This window comes from Citrus clementina, unplaced genomic scaffold, assembly GCF_000493195.1.
Source record: "Citrus clementina cultivar Clemenules unplaced genomic scaffold, Citrus_clementina_v1.0 scaffold_3, whole genome shotgun sequence".
NCBI classification, from domain to species: Eukaryota; Viridiplantae; Streptophyta; class Magnoliopsida; order Sapindales; family Rutaceae; genus Citrus; species Citrus x clementina.
The window spans coordinates 24,381,785-24,404,932 of NW_006262339.1; the positions used below are offsets into that span (position 1 = coordinate 24,381,785).

The 23,148-nt window shown below is 34.5% G+C and overlaps 1 protein-coding gene across 1 annotated transcript; it reads right to left on the minus strand.

The window, feature by feature from the left end:
- Positions 1–15,399: 15,399 nt before the first annotated feature.
- On the minus strand, positions 15,400–17,264 carry LOC112100329 (peptide chain release factor 1-like). The gene is made up of 4 exons (XM_024189508.1): positions 16,754–17,264; positions 16,596–16,666; positions 16,363–16,444; positions 15,400–15,778 (listed from the first exon to the last, which is right to left on the minus strand). The coding sequence occupies exons 1-4, from the start codon at positions 17,063–17,065 to the stop codon at positions 15,758–15,760; spliced, it is 486 nt and encodes a 161-aa protein (XP_024045276.1). The 5' UTR covers positions 17,066–17,264; the 3' UTR covers positions 15,400–15,757.
- Between the last annotated feature and the right edge of the window lie 5,884 nt (positions 17,265–23,148).

A 23,148-nucleotide genomic window follows, 5' to 3' on the forward strand; every position in this document is an offset into this window, starting at 1 on the left:
TATTGTGCCAAATTTGACTTTTTATTGAAAAAATTGGTACATTTCTTGAATCAATTTGGAGTTTCTACAACTTTTCAGGGATCAGTTTCTCCTACATTCTTTCGATGTCAAAAGATATTCAAGCGGTTGAATAAGAATTGACATATGCAATATAAATACAAGAGTTGTTTGCCATTTTAAATTGGGAATAACATATAATGCTCATCAAAACTTGCTAATGAGAAAGTAAATTCCTCAGCACTTAAATGTTCTAGCCAACCGAGAAAGCATCTTTTCATGGATCTCCTTGGGTCTGTCGTCATGGGGATGATGTCCCACTCCTTCCAATACAATTAACTTGCACATTTGAGAGTTAAGAAGGTAGAAATGAGGAGTATTAACCAACAGGTCCAACAAAGAGGGTGAATGGATTCTCAACACCCCATAAAACTAGTATAGGTATAGAGATTGATGGCATCAATTGCACTAGGTTTGGCCTTGGTAGGCCTATCACAATCGAAACAAATGCATTAAGCATCTATTCATTATCGGTGGGTTCTCGTATGATTTGCAGTTTTGAGGTCAATTATGAATTCTAAGTAGCCGTTTTTGTAGGAGGTTAAAATGGCACATTAGTGGAGAAATTAGGGCATGTTCGGTAACATTTATGGGCCCTGTTTTCATTTTCCTTTTATGAATCTAAGTTAATGCGCGATTGATGGCCGAAATTCAAAAAACAAATTGTGAAACAAATAATTCATATCTTCTTTTATAGTTATAAATTTGAGAACATGTATAACTTATTCTCAATGAATTACAAATATAAATTTGAGACTGTCTATTTCTCTCGCCTAAAATCTTATCGCGATCTTCCCATTCACTCTCCCTTATCACAGATCTAATCGCTCTTTTTCTCCATCTTTGGTACATGTTGCTATTCTCTCTTCTTTACTGCTCTGGTCCTGCTGCTCTGTCTCTTTCACTACTGTTGCTCTTCCTCTGCGCTGCTGTTATCTCTCTCCTGCTGCTGTTAAATTTGTGAGTTCGCTCTTTGTTACTATCATCCTCACAACTGGCGGAAATCAGAGAATCCACTCTTTCGTATGCTTAAAGTTCTTGGGATTGAAAATTTTCACCAAGTTAAAAATGTGTAATAAAGATTTCTTCTTCGAAAATGTTATAACATTCTTTTACAGTTTTACCTTTTTCACCTCTTCCTCTTTCAATGTGAAAAAAAATGTAAGTTAGTTTAAACTTTAGAGAATTTTAGATGAAATCATTCCACATCCAATTAGACTATATCTACTTGTTTGTCCATTAACATAATTTTAATTTAATATATAATTGTAATTATCCAAGCAGGGCTCTAAGATGTCAATGCCCCACCAAAAAGGGCAAAGGAAAATGAAGAAAGAAGACAAAAGAGGAAGAAGAAAAAAAATTGAGAGGAAAATATATCAAGGGTAGGCACCAGATGTTTGAAAAAGAAAAAGATAAATTCAAAGCTCAAAAGTTTGAAAACTTGAAATTTGCAGCTGTATTGGTTGAAGATTAAAGCCACCTTTTTGACTTTATTGGCCATCATTTTGCTATAAATAGAAGTGCAAATGAAGAGCTGAAGCATTCCATCGAGAGAGAAGCATTTCCTTCCTTTAGAGTTGAAAGTATTAAAGAGTTTAATAAACTCTTGAGTGATTAGTGTTTTGAGAGTTTGGGTGTATTAGGATTTTGGGAAGTGAGCTAAAATACTACAATACTTGTAACTCTTTTTCACTAGTAAAATATTTCCTTCTGTCTTTGCCCGTGTACGTAGGCTAAAAGCCAAACCACGTAATTTTTGGTGTCCTCTTTGTGCTTGTTCTTTATTTTCTTCCAATTTCATTCTAGCTGCGTGTCTGCTTCACCCATCAATTTCCTAATAGTGGTATCAGAGCTATTGGTTGAATTTTTTGGAGTCGGGTACTGTTCACGTAAGGGGTACTATTCACGTATACGATAATATTCACGTATATGATACTATTCACGTATATGATACTATTCACGTATACGGTACTAGTCACGTGAAACGGTGGAAGCGATCCAAGAATTTTACGGTACAAAGCAGGGAATAGTGGTGTGAGTAAAGCAACTGTGTGGTTTTGTACATGTCTAGGAAAGTTCTGTCACAAAGGCGATAAGAGCTTAAGGAGTCTAGGTTTTAAGTAGGGGTGGGCAAAATCGGGTTCGGGTCGGGTTCGGTTCAACCCGATCGGGTTTCGGGTTGTTCGGGTTAGACAAAAATTAATCCGAACTTAACCCGAATTAGTGACCCGACCCGATCCGACCCGAATATTAAGTTCGGGTTAGATTTAAATAATTAATAATTTAGCACAAATAACTATTAAACTATATATATATACCATGAAATATTGAATTTGAAATTATGAAACTTCAAATCTCAAAAACGAGTTCGGGTCACAAAGCCACAACACAAAGTCACAAAGGAGAAAGCTCGGGTCGGGTCAGGTTGGGGGCTTCAGCCACGGCAGCAGATGGCAGCAGCTCACGGCAGCAGCTCACGGCAGTAGATCGCGGCAGCAGATGGCAGCAGCAGATGGCAGCAGCTCGCGGCACAGATCGCGGCAGCAGATGGCAGCCGATTGCAGCAGCAGATGGCAGCAGATCGCGGCAGCAGATCGCCTGTTGGGTGTCGGTTTCGGCAGCAGATTTGGTTTCGGCAGAGTCAGACTTCAGGCCTTTGGTTTCGGCAGCACTCATAGCAGATTGGTTTTGTTCTGTGTGTTGTTTGTGTGTTTCACAGTGTGTGACTGTGTGTGAATTGTTGTGAGCTGTGAGGTCCGTCTGCGTCTGGTGTGCAGTGTGCGTGTGTGTTGTAAAGTGTAAAGTGTAATGGGTGAGTGATTTTTTTTTTTGGGAAGACCCGATCAGGTATTCGGATCGGGTCGGGTTTAAACCGACCCGATCCCAACCCGATCGGGTTGGCACTTCCTCATCCGATCGGGTTGCCATAACAACCCGATCCGACCCGAACCCGACCTTTTTTGGGTCGGATCGGGTCGGGTTGGATCGGGTTGGGTATTTTGCCCACCCCTAGTTTTAAGTGGGACTATTGTGACCCCTCTAGTCTTTCCTGGAAACTTTCCTGGTGTGCATTCTCACACATACTCACAACTATTCAAGGTGGTACACTAACTTGTATGCGGTATTTATCAACAAAATGGCGGCAAAGTATGAAATTAAGAAGTTTAACGGAAATAATTTTTCGTTGTGGAAAATGAAGATAAAAGCTGTATTGAGGAAAAATAATTGCTTGACAGCAATTCGCGAAAGGCCCATGGAGATAATTAATGGCAAGTGGAACGAGATAGATGGCAACGCCATTTCTGATCTACACTTGGCACTTGTGGATAGAGTATTATCCAGTGTGGCAGAGAAAAATACAACGAAGGAAATATGAGATACTCCTACAAAATTGTACGAGGCCAAGTCACTACACAAGAAAATCTTCTTGAAGAGGAGACTTTATACTCTTCGAATGGAGGAATCTACATCGGTAACATATCAGATCAATACCTTGAAGACTCTATTTTCACAACTCACAACGTTGGGTCATAATATAGAGGAAAATGAACGTGCAGAACTTCTACTTCAAAGTCTACCAGATTCGTATGATCAACTCATCATCAACCTGACGAATAACAATCTAGTGGATAGTCTAGTTTTCGACGATGTTGCAGCCTCCGTATTAAATGAGGAGAGTAAGCGGAAAAATAAGGAAAACAAACAAGCAAGTTCGCAGCAAGCGGAGGCGCTATCGGTAATGAGAGGGAGATCAACGGAACGTGGCCCCAGTAGGAGTCAAAATCATGGTAGATCAAAATCCAGAAGTAAGAAGAATGTTAAATGCTACAACTGTAGTAAGACGTCAAGAAAGAGTGTTGGAGTAACCAAAAGAGAAGAGAGGGCAAAGAACTTGAGTTATCAAATGCTCAGGGGTGTGTAGCAAGTACCTCAGATGATGGCAAAATTCTCTACAGCGAGGCAACAACTGTTTCAGAAGGCAGAAAACGACCGTCTAATGTTTGGCTTATAGACTCAGGAGCTACCTGGCATATGACCTCTCGGAAAGAATGGTTCCACTCATATGAGCCTATCTCAGGAGGATCTGTATATATGGGAGATGATCATGCTTTGGAGATTACTAGTATTGGTACTATCAAAATAAAAATATTTAATGGTACAATTCGTACAATTGGGGAGGTATGACATGTCAACAGGCTGAAGAAAACTCTATTGTCTTTTGGACAAATGGATAGTCATGGGTATAAAACTCATGTGGAGAATGGAATTATGAAGATCGTTAAAGGTACGCTTGTATTGATGAAGGCAGAAAAGATCGGTGCTAATCTATTCATGTTTAAAGGAGAAACACTACAGGAGGCAGATGCGTGTGTCGCATCAAATGGAGAAGAGTCAACGATGATGTGGCATCTCAAACTTGGCCACATGTCAGAATAAGGTTTGAAGACTCTCTCTGAGCGAAAATTGCTTCCGGGGCTCAAATCGGTAAGTTTACCATTTTGCAAGCATTGTGTTACAAGTAAGCATCATAGATTAAAATTCAGTAGATCTATTGCTAGAAGTAAATGCATTCTAGACTTGATTCATTATGATGTTTGGGAATCACTGGATATATCCATGGGAGGTGCAAAGTATATGGTGACTTTCATTGATGATTATTCCAGAAGATGTTGGGTGTATCCAATTAAGAAAAAGTTAGATGTATTTCCAGTGTTTAAAAAATACAAAGCTCGGGTGGAACTTGAATCTGGTAAAATGATCAAGTGCTTGAGGACAGATAATGGTGGAGAATATATAGACGGTGAGTTTCTTGCTTTTTGTAAGCAAGAAGGTATTCAGAGGCAATTCATGGTGGCATACACTCCTCAACAAAATGGAGTGGCAGAGCGGATGAATAGAACTCTTACAGAACGGATAAGAGTTATGTTGAGGACTGTTAGTCTACCCAATTCATTCTGGGCAGAAGCAGCCAAAACTGCTTGTTATATAGTAAATTGATCACCATCTATAGCTATTAGGTTGAAGACAGCGATGAAGATGTGGACTGGAAAGGCAGCTGATTATTCCTACCTACATGCATTTGGATGTCCTGTGTACGTGATGTACAATGCCCAAGAAAGAACAAAGCTGGATCCAAAATCTAGAAGATGTATCTTCTTGGGGTATGCTGATGAAGTAAAGGGGTATCGTCTGTGGGACCCCACTGCCCACAAGATCGTCATCAGCAGAGATGTTATCTTTGTAGAAGATCAACTGCAAATGAGAGACGAGGATGATAGCACTGTAAAAGAAAAGTCAGAGATTGTGCCGGTATATGTGGAAAATAATCCAGAAGATTCAGATTCTTCTGAAGCAGCACCAGAACACGAAGAACAGGAACTAGTCGAGTCTGAGGCTCCAGAAGTTTGTCGGTCAACTCGTGAGAGACGACCGCCAACGTGGCGCTCGGAGTATGTTATAAAGATCAATGTTGCGTACTATCTTCTAACTGAGGATGGAGAGCCATCAACTTTCCATGAAGCTTTAAACAGCTCAGATGTTACTTTATGGATGACAGCAATGCAGGAAGAAATTGAAACTCTACACAAGAACAAGACATGAGAACTTGTACCACTACCACACGGAAGAAAAGCCATTGGTAACAAATGGGTCTATAAGATCAAACGTGATGGCAATAACTAAGTGGAGCGATATCGTACAAGACTGGTGGTGAAAGGATATGCTCAGAAAGAAGGTATTGACTTCAATGAGATATTTTCTCTGGTAGTTCGACTCACAACAATCAGAATTGTCTTGGCAATGTGTGCTACATTTGACCTACATCTAGAGCAGTTAGATGTGAAAACTGCATTTCTTCATGGAGAGCTTGAAGGGGAAATTTATATGCTTCAACCAGAAGGTTTTGCAGAAACAGGAAATGAGAACTTAGTTTGCAGATTGAACAAATCTCTATACGGTCTCAAACAGGCGCCGATGTGTTGGTATAAGAGATTTGATTCCTTCATCATGAGCCTTGGATACAACAGACTTAGTTCAGACCATTGTACATATTACAAAAGGTTTGAAGATAATGATTTCATTTTTTTGCTGTTGTATGTGGATGATATGTTTGTAGCAGGCCCCAACAAAGATCGAATCCAAGAATTAAAGGCACAGTTGGCTAGGGAGTTTGAAATGAAGGACTTGGGATAGTAAACAAGATTCTAGGGATGCAAATTCATCGAGACAGAAATAACAAGAAGATTTGGGTTTCTCAGAAGAACTACTTGAAGAAAATCTTGTGGCGCTTCAACATGCAAGATTGTAAGTCAATTTCTACCCCACTTCCTGTTAATTTCAAATTATCCTCAAGTATGTGTCATAGCAATGAAGCAGAGATGAATGAAATGTCTCGAGTACCGTATGCATCAGCAATGAGAAGTTTGATGTTCGTTATGATATGTACTAGACCGGACATTGCACAAGCAGTGGGAGCAGTCAGTCGATACATGGCGAATCCCGGTGGAGAGCATTGGATAGTTGTAAAGAGGATTCTGAGATACATCAGAGGAACATCAGATGTTGCATTATGTTATGGAGGATCAGAGTTTACTGTCAGGGGCTATGTAGATTCAGATTTTGCAGGAGACCTTGATAAAAGGAAATCCACTACTGGCTATGTGTTTACACTTGTAGGAGGAGCTGTAAGCTGGGTTTCAAAACTGCAAACTGTTGTGGCCCTATCTACAACAGAAGCAGAATACATGGCAACTATACAAGCTTGCAAGGAAGTTATTTGGATACAAAGATTATTGGAGGAACTCGAGCACAAACAACAGAAAATTCTTGTGTTTTGTGACAGTCAGAGTGCCTTGCACATTGCAAGGAATCCAGCCTTTCACTCTAGGACAAAGCACATAGGAGTTCAGTATCACTTCGTTCGAGAAGTAGTGGAAGACGGAAGTGTGGATTTACAGAAAATCCATATGAAGGAGAACCTAACAGATGTTTTGACCAAGCCAATCAATACTGACAAGTTTTTCTGGAGTAGATCCTCTTGTGGCCTAGCAGAAACATAGGCAACATAATTATGGCGAAGCAGAAAGGATGATGTGGAGATTGATTGATTCCCAATCTAATCTCCAAGTGGGAGAATGTCAATGCCCCACCAAAAAGGGCAAAGGAAAATGAAGAAAGAAGACAAAAGAGGAAGAAGAAAAAAAATTGAGAGGAAAAGATATCAAGGGTAGGCACCAAATGTTTGAAAAAGAAAAAGAAAAATTCAAAGCTCAAAATTTCAAAGTTTGAAAACTTGAAATTTGCAGCTGTATTGCTTGAAGATTAAAGCCACCTTTTTTACTTTCTTGGCCATCATTTTGCTATAAATAGAAGTCCAAATGAAGAGCTGAAGCATTCCATCGAGAGAGAAGCATTTCCTTCCTTTAGAGTTGAAAGTATTAAAGAGTTTAATAAACTCTTGAGTGATTAGTGTTCTGAGAGTTTGGGTGTATTGGGATTTTGGGAAGTGAGCTAAAATACTACAATACTTGTAACTCCTTTTCACTAGTAAAATATTTCCTTCTGTCTTCACCCGTGGACGTAGGCTAAAAGCCGAACCACGTAATTTCTGGTGTCCTCTTTGTGCTTGTTCTTTATTTTTTTCCAATTTCATTTTAGCTGCGTGTCTGCTTCACCCATCAATTTCCTAACCTAAGAGGTATATATAGGGGTGCTAATAGTCCCACTCTTTCCACAATTATCATTACCCTTGAATATTTCTCCAACATTTTATTTCATATTTGACTTTTGCTACTAATACCATAACAAAAGACGCTTTTTGAACTACATCAGTTTCTAGTTGCATTTTATTGATAAATTAGCCAAACGCACCATCAGTTATTTAATTTATGGTTGAAATAGTTCATGAGCAGTTGAAATAATTTTTTTTTGGGTAGATAATCTCAATTTTAAAATAGTTTAAAAGATTTTCAAACATAAGATACAATAGTATACAACTGATGCCTAATCCAGTATAGAAAATCAAATAAAATTTATTTTCTTCACTGATGTTGAGGTAGCATTTATTTTTTCATCTAAAATCTGAATAAGTTTAAATTTGTCTAGAGTCTGCATGGATCTGAATATAAATGTCTAAATAACATGTTTATTTTTTAAATATCTATAAAGGAAGTGGCATCTTATTTGTTTTTATAATAAAAAACATGTTAAACAATGTTATTTGACATTTATATCCTTATAAATCAAAACGAACAAGGGGATTATATTTTACAATTTAGGAAATAACTATATTTAATAAAGATAATTTTGGGATATAGTATTTACTTTCTATTGTGACATTTTCATATATTAGATAAAAGTTACAAAAGTTTATTTTTAAAAAATAGACTTCACACATTTAACAAACAACCCGAATGAATATGAATAAGAATTATTAAAGCAAAAATGATAAATAAGGATAATTTTAAAATTAAATGCAATTAATTGAGAGATTATGACTGATAAGAAAAATTGGGGGGCAAAAATTAAAATATCAACCTACTACTCATGGTTGATAGTCATGACCCACTCAATTTGAGAATTAAAAGCACAAAAGCCATGTGCTGAAAACTATGGTGTTCATGGGGAAATTTCAGCTAAAAGTCTAAAAAGCAGTGAAATTATCTTACTCACGAAAACTTCCAAGGAGGAGTGCCAATAGTCTTACTCATAATGCCGTGTCTAACTCATAACATACAGTAGGAGTTCTACGAAAGTAACGGAAGAGTGCCAAAAGTCTTAACTCTCATAACGCCGTGTCTATAATTTCAATTGAAAAAATCTGCCAAGTCGAAAAATTAGGTGGGCATTTCAATAACCCTTGAATATTCCATGAATCATTGTCCAGGAAGCTTGGAAAATGAGATATCAGGTCAATATATGCAGCAGAGTCACACTCATTTTGGCTTTTTAATTGTTTTCATCTGATCACAATCTCTCTCTAATCAATTCAACTGCTTCTGTTGATTATGGCTTCTTTTTCTCGAAACAACAAGAAGTATGATGTTTTTGTTAGTTTCAGAGGAGAAGACACCCGCGACAACTTTACTAGCCATCTCTATTCAGCCCTGTCTCGAAAAAATATATCCAAACTTTCATTGATGACCAGCTCAACAGAGGAGATGAAATTTCACGGTCTCTTGTGAACGAATTGAAGCATCAGCCATTTCAGTTATCATTTTCTCTGAATCATACGCCTCTTCCAGATGGTGTCTTGATGAACTTGCGGAGATCCTCGAGTGCAAGAAGGAGTACGCACAGATTGTGTTACCGGTTTTCTATCGCGTCGATCCATCAGACGTGAGAAACCAAACAGGGAGTTTTGGGGATTCATTTTCAAAGCTTGAAGAAAGATTTGAGCAAAATTCAGAGAAGCTGCAGACTTGGAGGAAGGGATTGAGAGAAGCGGGCGGTTTGTCTGGATTTCATTATCGTAGCATCAGGCGAAAAGTTACTTTTAATTTCTCATGCTACTATTTAACACTGTAAATAAAATTCACGCAGCACTATTAGTTAAATTTCCGGATGCTTAACTACAATTTTAAATTTTCTTAGGTATCAAATTCTAGGCTTCTTGACTTCCCCACTTTTGAACCCCGATAATTATGAAAGAATTTTGATAGAATTAAAAGTAAAAGCCCGAGAATTTTACTATACATTTAACAAAATTAATGGTGGTCTGTCGTTTTTTAAGCAATTTCAATCTCTCACATACCTCCATCAGAAAAAAAAAAAAAAAAAAACTCACACATATTCCTGTAAGTTAAGAATTATTAATTTATAGGGAGATTGTAGTGGTATATATTAATTTCAATTGGAAAACTAGCAATCTCCCTTATTTCATATTTGATGCAAATCTCTCCTATTTGAAGTCACTGCTGCTAATATTATGTACTTGGTAGGCCTGAATCAGGACTTATAAACGAAGTTGCAAGATAACAAAAACCAGCTGGTTGGCGTTGAATCAATAGTTGAGGAAATTGAATCTCTACTAGCTGTTGAGTCGAAAGATGTTTATTGTTTAGGGATTTGGGGCATTGGTGGTATAGGCAAAACAACAATCGCTAGAGCAATTTTCGACAAAATCTCTAGTGATTTCGAAGGTTCTTGCTTCCTTGAAAATGTTATAGAAGAGTCACAAGACCGGGAGGGTTAGCTTGCCTGCGACAAAAACTTATTTCAAATTTATTGAAGGATAAAACTGTGATTCCTGATATTGACCCCAATTTTAGAAGGGTCAGCCGCATGAAAGTTCTGATTGTTTTTGATGATGTGTCTTGCTTCAGCCAATTAGAATCCTTAATCGAAAGTCTTGATTGGTTGACGCCTGTGTGTAGAATCATAACCACCAGAAATAAACAAGTGCTTAGAAATTGGGGGGTGAGGAAAATATATGAGAGGGAGGCATTAGAATATCATCACGCTCTTGAGCTTTTTATTCGACATGCCTTCAAACAAAACCATCCTGATGTTGGTTACTAGGAACTTTCAAGCAAGGCAGTGAAATATGCTCAAGGTGTTCCTTTAGCTCTTAAAGTTTTGGGTTGCTTTCTATATAAAATGGAAAAAGAAGTCTGGGATAGTGCAATAAATAAATTGCAAAGAATCCTCCATCCAAGTATCCTGCAGGTATTAAAAATAAGTTACGATGGTTTGGACGATAAGGAGAAAAATATTTTCATTGATGTTGCTTGTTTCTTTCAAGGTGAGGATGTAAATCCAGTAATGAAATTCCTTAATGCAAGTGGCTTCTACCCAGAAATAGGAATAAGTGTTCTCGTTGATAAGTCTCTTATTGTCATATCAAATAACAACAAGATAACTATGCATGATTTGCTACAAGAATTGGGTAGGGATATTGTTAGTCAAGAATCAATTGATCCTGGAAACCGCAGTCGGCTATGGCATCATGAGGATATCTACAAAGTTCTTACGTATAATACGGTAAGCAATTTGCTGTGGGTTATTACTTTGGAATATTCTAGCATTTACAAACTTGATATGGATATATTTATATACTCTCGAATTGATGAATCTAGAATTAATAGCAGAGTGACAATGATTAGAAAAAACAATAGTGGTTATAAATCCCGCGACAACTTGTATAATTCTTTGTAAGAATAGTTTATTTGTCAATTTGTATTGTATTCCACATGCGTAAATTTCATGTTTAGTATTACTTGTATTGCTATGTTCCTTTGTGCGTTTGCAATTAAGAGTTTCACTGCCTAGCAATAACTATATAAACATGAATTACTGAAATTTGATTCGAGCAATGATAAAGAACTCCACTCCAATCCAACCTTAATTCCACACAAGAGTAAAAAAAAAGTTGAATTAATAACTAAGTTACCCCTAGTTGTGAATCAATGCCAAACATGGCCTAAAAATTTGTCTTGGTGGGGTTGAGGTGCAATTCATTGGTGGGATGTAAATATCATTTTTAATTTTTTTATGCATTATTAAGGGACCGATAAAGTTGAGGGCATCTGTTTGAATATGTCCAAAGTGAAAGAGATCCATCTAAATGCCAATACATTCACAAAGATGCGGAAATTGAGATTTTGAAAATTCTATAGCTCATCATTCAACGGAGAGAACAAATGTAAGGTGTCTTATTTGGAAGACCCTAGATTTACTGAAGTGAAGTATCTCCACTGGCATGGATATCCATTGAAGTCAATGCCTTCAAACATTTGTGTAGAGAAGCTTGTGTTTCTTGAAGTGCCTAATAGCAGCATTGAACAACTTTGGGATGGTATGAAGGTAGGTATAACTTAATACTTTATGTGTGCAATCTTTCAATAATAACGTTAAGTTATCATACGTGGTACTGATTCCTCTTGACCTCTTTTTTGACCAAGCAGCATCGTGGTAAGTTAAACCAGATAATCCATGCTACCTGCAAGATGCTAATTGCCAAAACTCCATACCCCGCGTTGATTCCACATCTAAACAAGCTAGTTATCTTGAATCTAAGAGGTAGCAAAAGCCTGAAAAGTTTTCCAGCTGAAATATTTAATTTGGAATTTCTTACCCCACTTGATCTTTCGGGGTGCTCAAAACTTAAGAGGCTTCCAGAGATCTCATCTAGTAATATAAGCTGCCTTTTTTTTAAGTGGAACTGCAATTGAAGAACTGCCTTCATCAATTGAGCTTCTACTTAGGCTGGGGTACTTGGACCTTTCAGACTGTAAAAGGCTTAAGAGTCTCCCAAGCAGCCTATGTAAGTTGAAATCTCTTGAAATTCTTGATCTCAGTGGTCGCTCAAATCTTCAGAGATTGCCCGAATGTCTTGGCCAGTTGGCCTCTCTAGGAACATTGCTCCTAGAGAAAACCAATATTGAGAGAATACCAGAAAGCATCATCCAAATTTCTGTGTTGACTTACCTCCACTTAAGCTATTGTGAGAGGCTTCAATCCTTACCAAAGCTTCCATCCCCTTACAATGGTTAGATGCCGATAATTGCACATTGCTGCAATCATTATCAGGTTTATTCCCAAGTTCTGAATTTTTTATATAAGCAGTGTTTTCTGACTAGAGCAATAATTTTAAATCGGATGGTAATTCTACTGCAGGAATTGTTGAGGATGCCCTGCAGAGAATTCAGCTTATGGCAGCTGCCCATTGGAAAGAAGGACAGGAAAAGGTGTGTTTTTAACTCTCTTCTTTCAATATATATATATATATATATATATATATTTGAGTTATGATTTTTTTTTTTTTAACGGATTGATTTTCACATGAACGGAGGTCATATCTTACTACTCGGGAATGAAATTCCGAAGTGGTTTGAGTTTCAAAGTGTGGGATCTTTTATAACCTTGGAGATGCCACCAGATTCCTTCAATAATAACCGAGTATTACTGGGCTTTGCATTTAATGCTATTGTAGCATTTTCAGACCGTCATGTAGATAATGACAGATGGTTTTCATTTTCTTGTGAATTCAAAGTGAAAACCGAAGATTGTGATCCGCAAGTCACACGAAGATTTCTAAAGCGCCTTGCTTACGTAGAATCAGATCACTTACTTTTGAGGTGCGATTTTTTCACTGAGGAGGATTTCAATGGTTTTTTGAAAATATAAGGTGTGTTTGGAAGTGAGGTGCTGTACCTTTTAAAGTGCAGTTGCTGTGGAATAAAAGATACAGCTGTGAAAGAAAAGTTTCAGAAAAAAAAATTGACTAAGCTACCAAAGCTCAGGTACAAGTGTTACCAAACACTTTAGTAGCTGGGTTTTGACAGTTCAGCTACCTCACCACACTCCCAAACGGGCTAATAATTGCGTTCCTGAGGTAGTCGGCTTCTTTTTTGATGATTTTGATCATTTTCCACCTTTGGAGTGCGAGTGCCACGGGGTGAAAAAATGTGGGGTCCATTTACTTTACATCCCAGATTCTTCGGATTCAATGGAAGTTCCAAGCAGATGTTTCAACTGTTACGAAGAAGACTAAGATTTTCAAGAATGTAATTTTATTTTTTCTCTTTTGCTAATCACTATTAATAATAGGAGAAAAAGCCAAGATCAGTCTCGGAACAAAACATGCATGTAATAACTTTCGAGGGACGTGGTGCATGTAATACAAATTCACACTAGAGTATTGGACTATACCCTTATTAGATGAAGGGTATAAATTACCGGCCTTCTTTTCCTGCAGATTTAATCCCTTTTTTTCCCTTTTTTATTTTTCAAATGCCAGTGTTTTATTCATGATATTTATGAATTTTTATCCATGATTTTTTAATTTTAATTTTATTGATTGAATGAAGTTTCCTAGACACATGCCCTCAAGCCTTAAGCGAATGTATATATTGCAATAAGGCGTACATAGGAATTTTGATCAGGTGCATATAAGAATTTTGATTAGGTGCGCGGCAGGACATGCAACGATTTCTTATTAGCGCAGCTGTGTTGTGGGCCCCACAGCTCTGCCTACCACACCACTTGCGCACTATATCAACCCTCGTGTGTATAACAGTCACATTTGAAAATTTTCTACTTTCGTAAATCTGAAAACTTTCCATCATGTGGAAGCAAAAGCCATAGAGAGGCGACAGCGAAAACACCATCAAATCTTATATATTTTAAAAAATATATTTGTATATTGATTGAAAAAAGAATAGGATAGGTGTCATTTTCACTCAACTCATTTGTGCTGTGAATCCATTCGCTTAAACATGTATGCACTTTCTCAAGTGCCTATACCAATTCCATGTTTGGAGTGGTGCATTTGATTCCATAGTTGATGTGGTATCGTCTATGGCTATAATTTATATCCACAAAACTGACTTGTAAGGAAAGGATTGAAGATGCCTGTGAACTTATATTTCTATTTAGATTATTGTATCTTTTTCATGTATAAAATTGGATCTTATCATTCTCATATCATTAACATTAGTGGAGAATGTTAATACCTCAACCAGTGTTTCATCCACAGATTTCTTATTTGCAAAGATGGACAGTAAAATGTTCCTCAGTGTTTCCCTGCAGCACCAATATATACACATCATAGAGTTTTTTAATTTTTGACTCTAGTGTTTTAGGATAACGAAAAATGGACTGAATAGAGAGAAGAGAAAATACCTTCGTTTCACATCTTCAAAGATTGCATCTGCAATTGGCCTTTGCTTCAACAAAGGATCAATCAACCAAAGCAATGGAAACAATAGCTTGATTCTCCAATCGTCAACAATGCCTTGTAGTTTATGCCGCCAGCATAATTCAACAGAACAAGCCCTCTAACAAGTATTTGTATGTAAGTACGATCATTCATTCTCAATCAACCACCAAACTGATGTCAACAAAGCCATGAAGATTGTCTCACAAGTCTTTCATTTTCCCTCTCTTTTGGCCGAAGACCAGTAAACCATTTGAAATATGGATGTGCAAACCAGTAAATAAATCATGAAGTTACACACTAGTCTGCTTTCGCACTCATTCAGAACTATCAATGATACTTACTGCAGGTACAGTGTATACATTATACTAAAGTGAAGGCTGGATCAATAAGAAATTCAAAATGTTTCATCACATTTGGGGCTTGATGATGCCAAAGAAAGACCATACCAATTATGACGAACAGTAAAATGTGAACAAGAACAAGCATACATTTAAGAAAGCATAGAAGCATCATTAAAATAAAGCATTCTTCTCACTATTCTATGTTGTTGGAAATGGACCAAAATAAAAAAGAAACCATATATGGAACGTCACAACAAGAATATTTGTGCATTTGTACATTATAGGATATTGGGAAGACATCAGCAGAAAAGTGCAATTTTTTTTTTTTTTTTTTGGGGAAAGGAACAGAGAAGTGCAAGTCAAAAAGGAGAAAAAACGGAAACAGAGAGATGAAAAGGAATGCAATCTAATTAATCGTCTAAGGAGGCTACTATGCTACATTTAGCCATTGGTTGAATAGGCAGCCTGTCTTCTAGTACAACTTTAAATTTACCAAGATTGAGAATTTTCCTTCTGAAGAAAAGTAATTTCTGTAGCAGCTCCATACTAAGGAAAGAGTGAAATAGGTGTGCTTTACTTATAGAAGCCCGTTCCTGTCCAGAGTGATTAGTAAGTTGTTTCACCATGACCCCCGTTATGGTGACTGGAAAAAGAAAAAAAAATATTTGCCCAACACAGAAGTAGCACCCAAAGAGTCCTACTTAAGAGGCTTCATACCCTGCACAAATTGGAAAGTTTTGAAAATTTTCATGTTCCAAATGAAGATTGCCCATTAAAAAATTACACACATAATGTATGTAAAGCAATTAAAACAGAAAAACAAGGTTAACCCAGAAACAATCCAACCATCAATAACATAAAACTTTTGTAATTCTGGTAAAGTGAATGAGAAGCAGAACATACATTTCACTTAATAATGAAGATACATCTTTTAATCAGTTTTTGCTCTTGCTTTATTCTTGTACTTCCTTCCAATAACAATTCATAATGCAGGTAGGTATCTTAAAAAGTTATATCATACATTTCTCTTATCAATGGAGCAGGTTGCTATTAAACATTATTCATAAACAAAGAGCCAAATATGCTTTAAAGCTACTTGCAAATATGCCATCAGGCATTGACGCAGACACTCAACAACAAAAAACAGACTTATCGGCACTTAACAACACAAAAGTAAAAAAGAAAATACTCTTACTCAAGCATTATATTTGTTGCACAAATAAGAAAGAAGATAACAATTTTAAATTAACCAACAGGTTGAGACTTATCGTAATACACACTATCAGCTATGAATTAGCATACCTTAGAAGTCCTCAACTCATTCACCGCTATTCGAAGAGAATCATCCGATAGAATCAACCGTGACAACACTCCAGTGCTTAACCTGCAACATTTATAAAAGATCACCATATGAGAGAAATTTTAAATTTAAAAAAATTTGGAAACCTAACCGCCAATCAAACACATTAAATATAGCAATTTCTCTTTTTAAGGTTCAATTATCACTTGATAGAGTATTAAGCTTAATGCAATACCCCAATAATTTTGCTGCTTCTGATACAGATCCCTCGACTGCGAAAATTAGATCAAGCAGAGCTTGCATTCCCTGTAGTTAACCAAAAAAAAAAAAAATTACTATGACTTAAATTTTAATAGAAAACAAAAAACGAAGCAAGAGTGAATAGAGTAATACCAAAGCAAATTTAGGATTGTTAGGTCCAATTTGTGGACCAACTTCTGAACTTCTAATAGTAGACTTAGGAGGAAGAATTTGAAGAAGCTGTGGCGGCGGCGAATACGCATCAAGATTCACACTGCTCCTCACTTTGAGGGCCAAAAGAGTGCGGAGGCGCGACAAAGCTGACGCGCGATTCTTGTGCTGCGATCGGTCTTCGGCGGCCTGCGCTATGACGCCGGTCGGTACGTGCTTGAGACGTAGGCGGATTCGCGCTTGTTGCGGTGCTGACCGCCTGGTCCCGACGATTTGTACGTGTCCATTTAGCATTCGCGAAACAGCTCATCGTCCGTCAATTCTAAGTAATTCTTCTTCTTCGAAGAAGAAGTTGAAGAACAATTGCCATTGGTGCTGTAATTGCAAGACAAGAACAATGGCTGATAATTCCCGCAATGCTTGTACGACGGAAAGTTTATATTTTTCCTTCCGAGTTGGGGAATCCGAAGCAGGAATTGAGCGGCCAACGCCATCGTTAATTTCAATTTCCCTCTGTGTGTATGTGATAATCAAAGCAAAGCTTCGAACTGGTAACACATTCTTATAACAGGCCCAGCCCAATCAGCCCAATCCAGCCCAGTCGAGCAAGTGGCCAATGTTATTATTTTATTATTTTTTAATTCTCGGTGGCTCTGTAATATTTGCAAAATACTCTTCTTCTAAGGGTGTGTTTCATTGGAGGATTAACAGTGAGGATTGAATTTTTTTTTTTTAAAAAATTTATCCTAGTCTCATGTTTGGTGTTGTTAGGACTATAAGGATTTAGTTATTTTGTACCCACAAGCTAATCTCAATTTTGTAAAAAAAATTATCTCAAAAGGGGCCATGGGATTAGTTAGTATTGTATTATATTGATAACTCAATTAAATATAATAATTTATAAATCTTAAAATTATAGTAATGTCTGATGACTATAATAAAAAATATTGATTTTAATAATGTAAATAATAAATTATACTAAAAATCATTATTAATTTTCATATTAAATTAAAATTCTATTTTAATTTATTTAATTATTAAATATTTTTATAATTTTATATTTACATATTAAATCAATATTTAAAAATATAATTTTTTATAAAATAGTAGATTATAGAATAAAAATAATAAAGTTATCATAAATATATTTAACAAAATAAAAATTATTTAAATATTTTATTTATATTTCATTAATATCATTGAGGTTGATTTGTATAATTAATAAATCAAAATTTTAGTTTATAATAATAATAACTTGTAAATTGTAATATCATAATATAAGTCATGATTATTTATACTCCAATCCAATATTGCACTAAACACAACATAGTATTATATATAATCTGATATTATCCAATTTAATCTGATCCCATCTAATCCGATCCAATCTAATCTAATCCAATCCAGCATACCAAATGAGCTCTTATAAGGGAGAGAGATATATTTTATGCTAGAATGTTTTCAAAATAAATGGCACTTTAAAAAGGTGTCTGACCATAAAGATATGTTTAATTAAACAGTGTTATATATAATAAAAACATATCCTTTTATTTAAAGATGTATCCATTCACAGTTTTATACTTCAATTTGAAATGATGATAGTTTATTTTGGATCAGTGATGATCTAGTTCAAATTTTGATTTAATAACCATGAATGAAAGAGTATTATGAAAGATAACAATCGAAATAAAAGAGCACGTGATTATCTATAAATAGAAGTCACGACCATTTTGTGATCCATCTAATCTTCCCACGATACTCTTTTTTCACCAGGAAAGCGACATTTAAAATATGCCTCTGTCAATTCTTTTTGTTTTATTCTTCTTCTCATTCTTCTCATTCTTCCCCATATTTCAATTAAAATAAGAATGAAGCTATTGGCACCCCTTCATTATTCTTATAAAACCCTATTTCAAAAAAAGGAAATTACAGTTAAAGACAAAAAAAGAAACAAACACATGGGATTTTTTCCCCCAACAAATTACTTACATTCATAATCAATCTTTTTTTTAATTTCCTACCTATTATTTCTTATCTAACTAAAATAAGTTATATAAATTTAGAATAGTCTATTTTTCTTTTCCTATATCTTATTGATTAAATATTTTTGTACTTAAGATTACTTTCAAACTACAATCTAAAATATGTATTATTTGAGCTAATGATTAGCATTCAAAATTTATCACCTAAAAAACTTTTTAGTTTGTATGTAGGATAACAATAAGATTGTAAAAGAAATAAAAAACAGCTAATAAGAAAAGATTAAATGAAAAACTAAAAGAGTGTCTTTAAAAATAAAAGGAGATTTTTGTGAAATAAAATAAATGTAACCGAAAAAGGAGTTTCATGAGGAGACTAGAAGAATGCCAATAGTCTAGCTCTTAAAATAAAGGTTTATCAATTATTGCTCCTTTTTTTCCACAATTATTATTCCCCATGAATATTTCTCCAACATTTTATTTCATATCTTTACTTCTACTATACTCTAACAAAAGACGCCTTTTTGGACTACACCAGTCTTCACATGCATTTTATTAATAAATTAAATGAAGGCCCCATCCATTGTTCAATTTCTCTATTTTTTTAATAAATAACCACATTCTTTTAGCTCTCTAAAAATTTATTAAGGAATATGTTGTGTAAATATAAAAATATATATTTTACACTTTGAAATTTAAAATGACCTTTTAGCATAAAAATTTAAAACAAATATCTCTAACTAAAGAAGAAATTTTAGAATACATCAAAAGTATTCAATAAGCGAATCATGCTACGACATATGTGCACTTATTTTAAAAAACCATCATACAAATAGTGATTATATTGAATCTAAATATGTACATATCATATATGACACAACCCACCCCGACCCTTCTGCTATATCTGAATTGAATCATGCAATCTTAAATCTAAAACTTGTTACATAAACTTAATTCATGAGAATATAACACTAGCCTTTGCCTTTGTTATAAATATCTAATAACATATGTGCCTCATTGAAAAATATATTCAAAATTTGCATAGTTCACATCTTATTGTACGTAATATACATATAAACATAAACGTGCTCAAAATGTAAGTCATGCAGTAATGCGTGTTATGGCCCAACCTCAACTGATCAGAAACTAAACTGCACAAAATCCTACAGAAACCTTAGAGAAATGGGGTAAATAGGAAAATAGTAGGCTTGTGGCTCAATGAATAGACATAATTACATATAAAAATAAATTAGTGCTTTAGTGCTTGTACATAATTGTATGACATAACTTCACACTGAATGCATTACAAAAGCAAACATAAAGTCATATATACAAACATGACAAAATTGCACTAAATAATATCCTGGGGAAATAACTCTCAATACTCACTAGGATCATCATCGTACGAATAAAGTGGGGAAAAAACCTCTCAATGCTCAGCGGAACTAACTGCATCACAAAGGCTGAGTGATCTAACTCTCAATACGCATGTGTAGAGTCTATGGGGAAGGGTACATATATGGTGCTTGACAATCAAATCTCATGACTCAATCAATCATATAATGTACGTACATATAATCATAACATTATACTAAATCATATAATCAAACATAAATGCTTTGTAGAATACATAATAGTAGTAATAATAATCCACTCACAGATCCTATTTCACTTTGGGGTTTGTTAGGGATCTTGTGGATTCCTTAATTTTTGGATTTCTCCTAAAATACAGGGTTCAAAAATTAACTTTTAGAACTGATAAAAAAAAATTATATGTATGACGTAAACTAAATCATAATTGTTCAAATTTCTTAAATATGTTACCCATTGACTCATTGGAAATAGATCTAACTACCCAATTCTCTCTTCAACATTTTCTCTCAATTCCTCTTTTCAAACATATTTTTCACTCTCGGTTTTTCTTTTCTTTATTTTTTCTTCTTCAAATTTCTTAAATATGTTACCCATTGACTCATTGGAAATAGATCTAACTACCCAATTCTCTCTTCAACATTTTCTCTCAATTCCTCTTTTCAAACATATTTTTCACTCTCGGTTTTTCTTTTCTTTATTTTTTCTTCTTCATCTTTTCTTCTTCTGTTCTTTTACTCTTCTCTTTTCCTTTCGTTTTCTTCCTTTCTCTCTTTTTCCTTCCTTTTCCTTCTCTCTTTGAATTGCTCTGTTTCGGTTTGATTCATGACAATGGTGAGAGCTGCTTCAATTCTTTACTTTATATATATCCGTTGCCTCCCATCATGCATGACAAGCACATAGGTGAAGCATGCATGTGCTTTGGTTTAAGCTAACAGCTTGCTATTGTTTGACAATTAGCCACATGTGCCTCCTTTTAGCTTGCATGTGCGTCAGAATACATGCATTAGTATTATATTTAATATATTATAGAATTTCTTTTAACGAAGGACGCAGCCAACAATTTTATCCAGTTAAACATATTCTTCGATATATAATAGAATTTATGGTCAACCAGCTCATAAGTAGTTAAAATTAAATTATTTTTTAGATATATAATCTCAATTTTAAAATACTTTAAAAGATTTTCAAACATAAGATACAATGGTATACAATTGAAGCTTAATCCAACATTGAAAAATTAAATAAAATTAATTTTCATCACTACTCTAGAGAATTGAAAGGACATTAAAGTAGCGTTTATTTTGTATTTAAAATATGAAATAATCTGAATTTGACTTAAATCTAAATGGATTTGAATATAAATGTCTCAATAACATGTTTATTTTTTTAATATCTAAAAATTAAGTAGCATCTTGTTTGTTTAGGAATTACGTCGTTATAAGTTAAAATGAGTAAAGGGGATTAGGCTTCGTAGTTTAGGAAATAACTATATTAAGGCCCCGTTTGGGATTGCTTTTGGGAGGGTTAAAAGTGATTTTAAAAATCTAAAAGCTAATTTTGGTGTTTGTTAAAAAAAAATCAAAATCACTTTTGCCAGAATCACCTCCTCCTACAGTTGATTTTGAAAAGCAGGGAATGAGTAACTTTTAGATTCTGATTTTGAAAATCAATTTTATCCTTTAATATAATTTCATAAATATCCTTACAATTATTACTTAAACCTAAAATTATCCTTATTTAAATTGGAAATAAAATCAATATTTTAATAATTTTTTATTATAATTAACGCATACTTTTCGTTTACCCTATTTCTTTATATTTTGTTTTCTATCAAAACTTCTCTAATGCAACAAAGCAAGATCCAGTACGTGTTCCATCACCATATTCAATAACAGTAAGTGATTCATCATCCTTTTCATGCATATTCAATGTAATTTTTATTATAATATTTGTTGTTTGTCTTATTTGGGTTTGTTTATATATAAACAATTCTATGCCTATGCAATTTTTATTATAATATTCATTGTTTGTCTTATTTGGATTTTTGTATTATAAATGATTCCTTCAATTATCAAGATGCTTCGTTTTTTCTATAAGAATAGTTTATGTAACTAAAGATACATGGCACAAAGCTATAGAAAGTGCTACGTTTATACTTCTTAACAAGAAGATAATAGGCTAATTCCACATTTTTATAAAAAAAAAATTATTTGATTCAACAAGATATTGTACGTGTACATTTTTATATGTATAAATAAATTTCATCCTATATTATGTACATTTTAGTTATTTATTTTCTTACAGCAGTTTAACAGTAAGATTTACCAAACACCCATAACTACTTTCAAAATTCACAGTACTTTTGAAAATAAAATTTACCAAACACTTAACTGATTCTCTTCACAGTTGATTATTTCTACAGCACAGCTAACAGCAATTATTTTAAAAGTTACAGCATTACCAAACTGGCCCTAAATAGATATATTTTTAGATTATAGTATTTATTTTCCCTTCAAACATATTCTCATTTCGGCAAAGGTCACAAAAAGTTATTTTTTTAATTCAAATGTAAATAATCTGAATTTATAAATTTCCCAATAACAAGTTTATTTTTTTAATATCTAAAAATTAAGTAGCATCTTGGTTGTTTAGGAATTACGTCATTATAAGTTAAAATGAGTAAAGGGGATTAGGCTTCGTAGTTTAGGAAATAACTCTATTGAATAAAAATATTTTTAGAATATAGTATTTATTTTCCCTTCAAACATGTTTTCATTTCGACAAAGACCACAAAAAGTTAATTTTTTTTAAATTCAAATGTAAATATATAAATTACAAAAAAAAATTAACAACCACTTTTTTTTAAAGTTAGACTTCCTATGTTTAACAATCAACCCTAAGAAACATGAATAAGAGCTATTAAAAAAAAAGAATAATTTTGAAACTAAATACAATTAAGTGACGAGGACCGATAAAATAAATTGAGAGAAAAAAAATTAAAATATCACCCTGCTTATTGCTTGC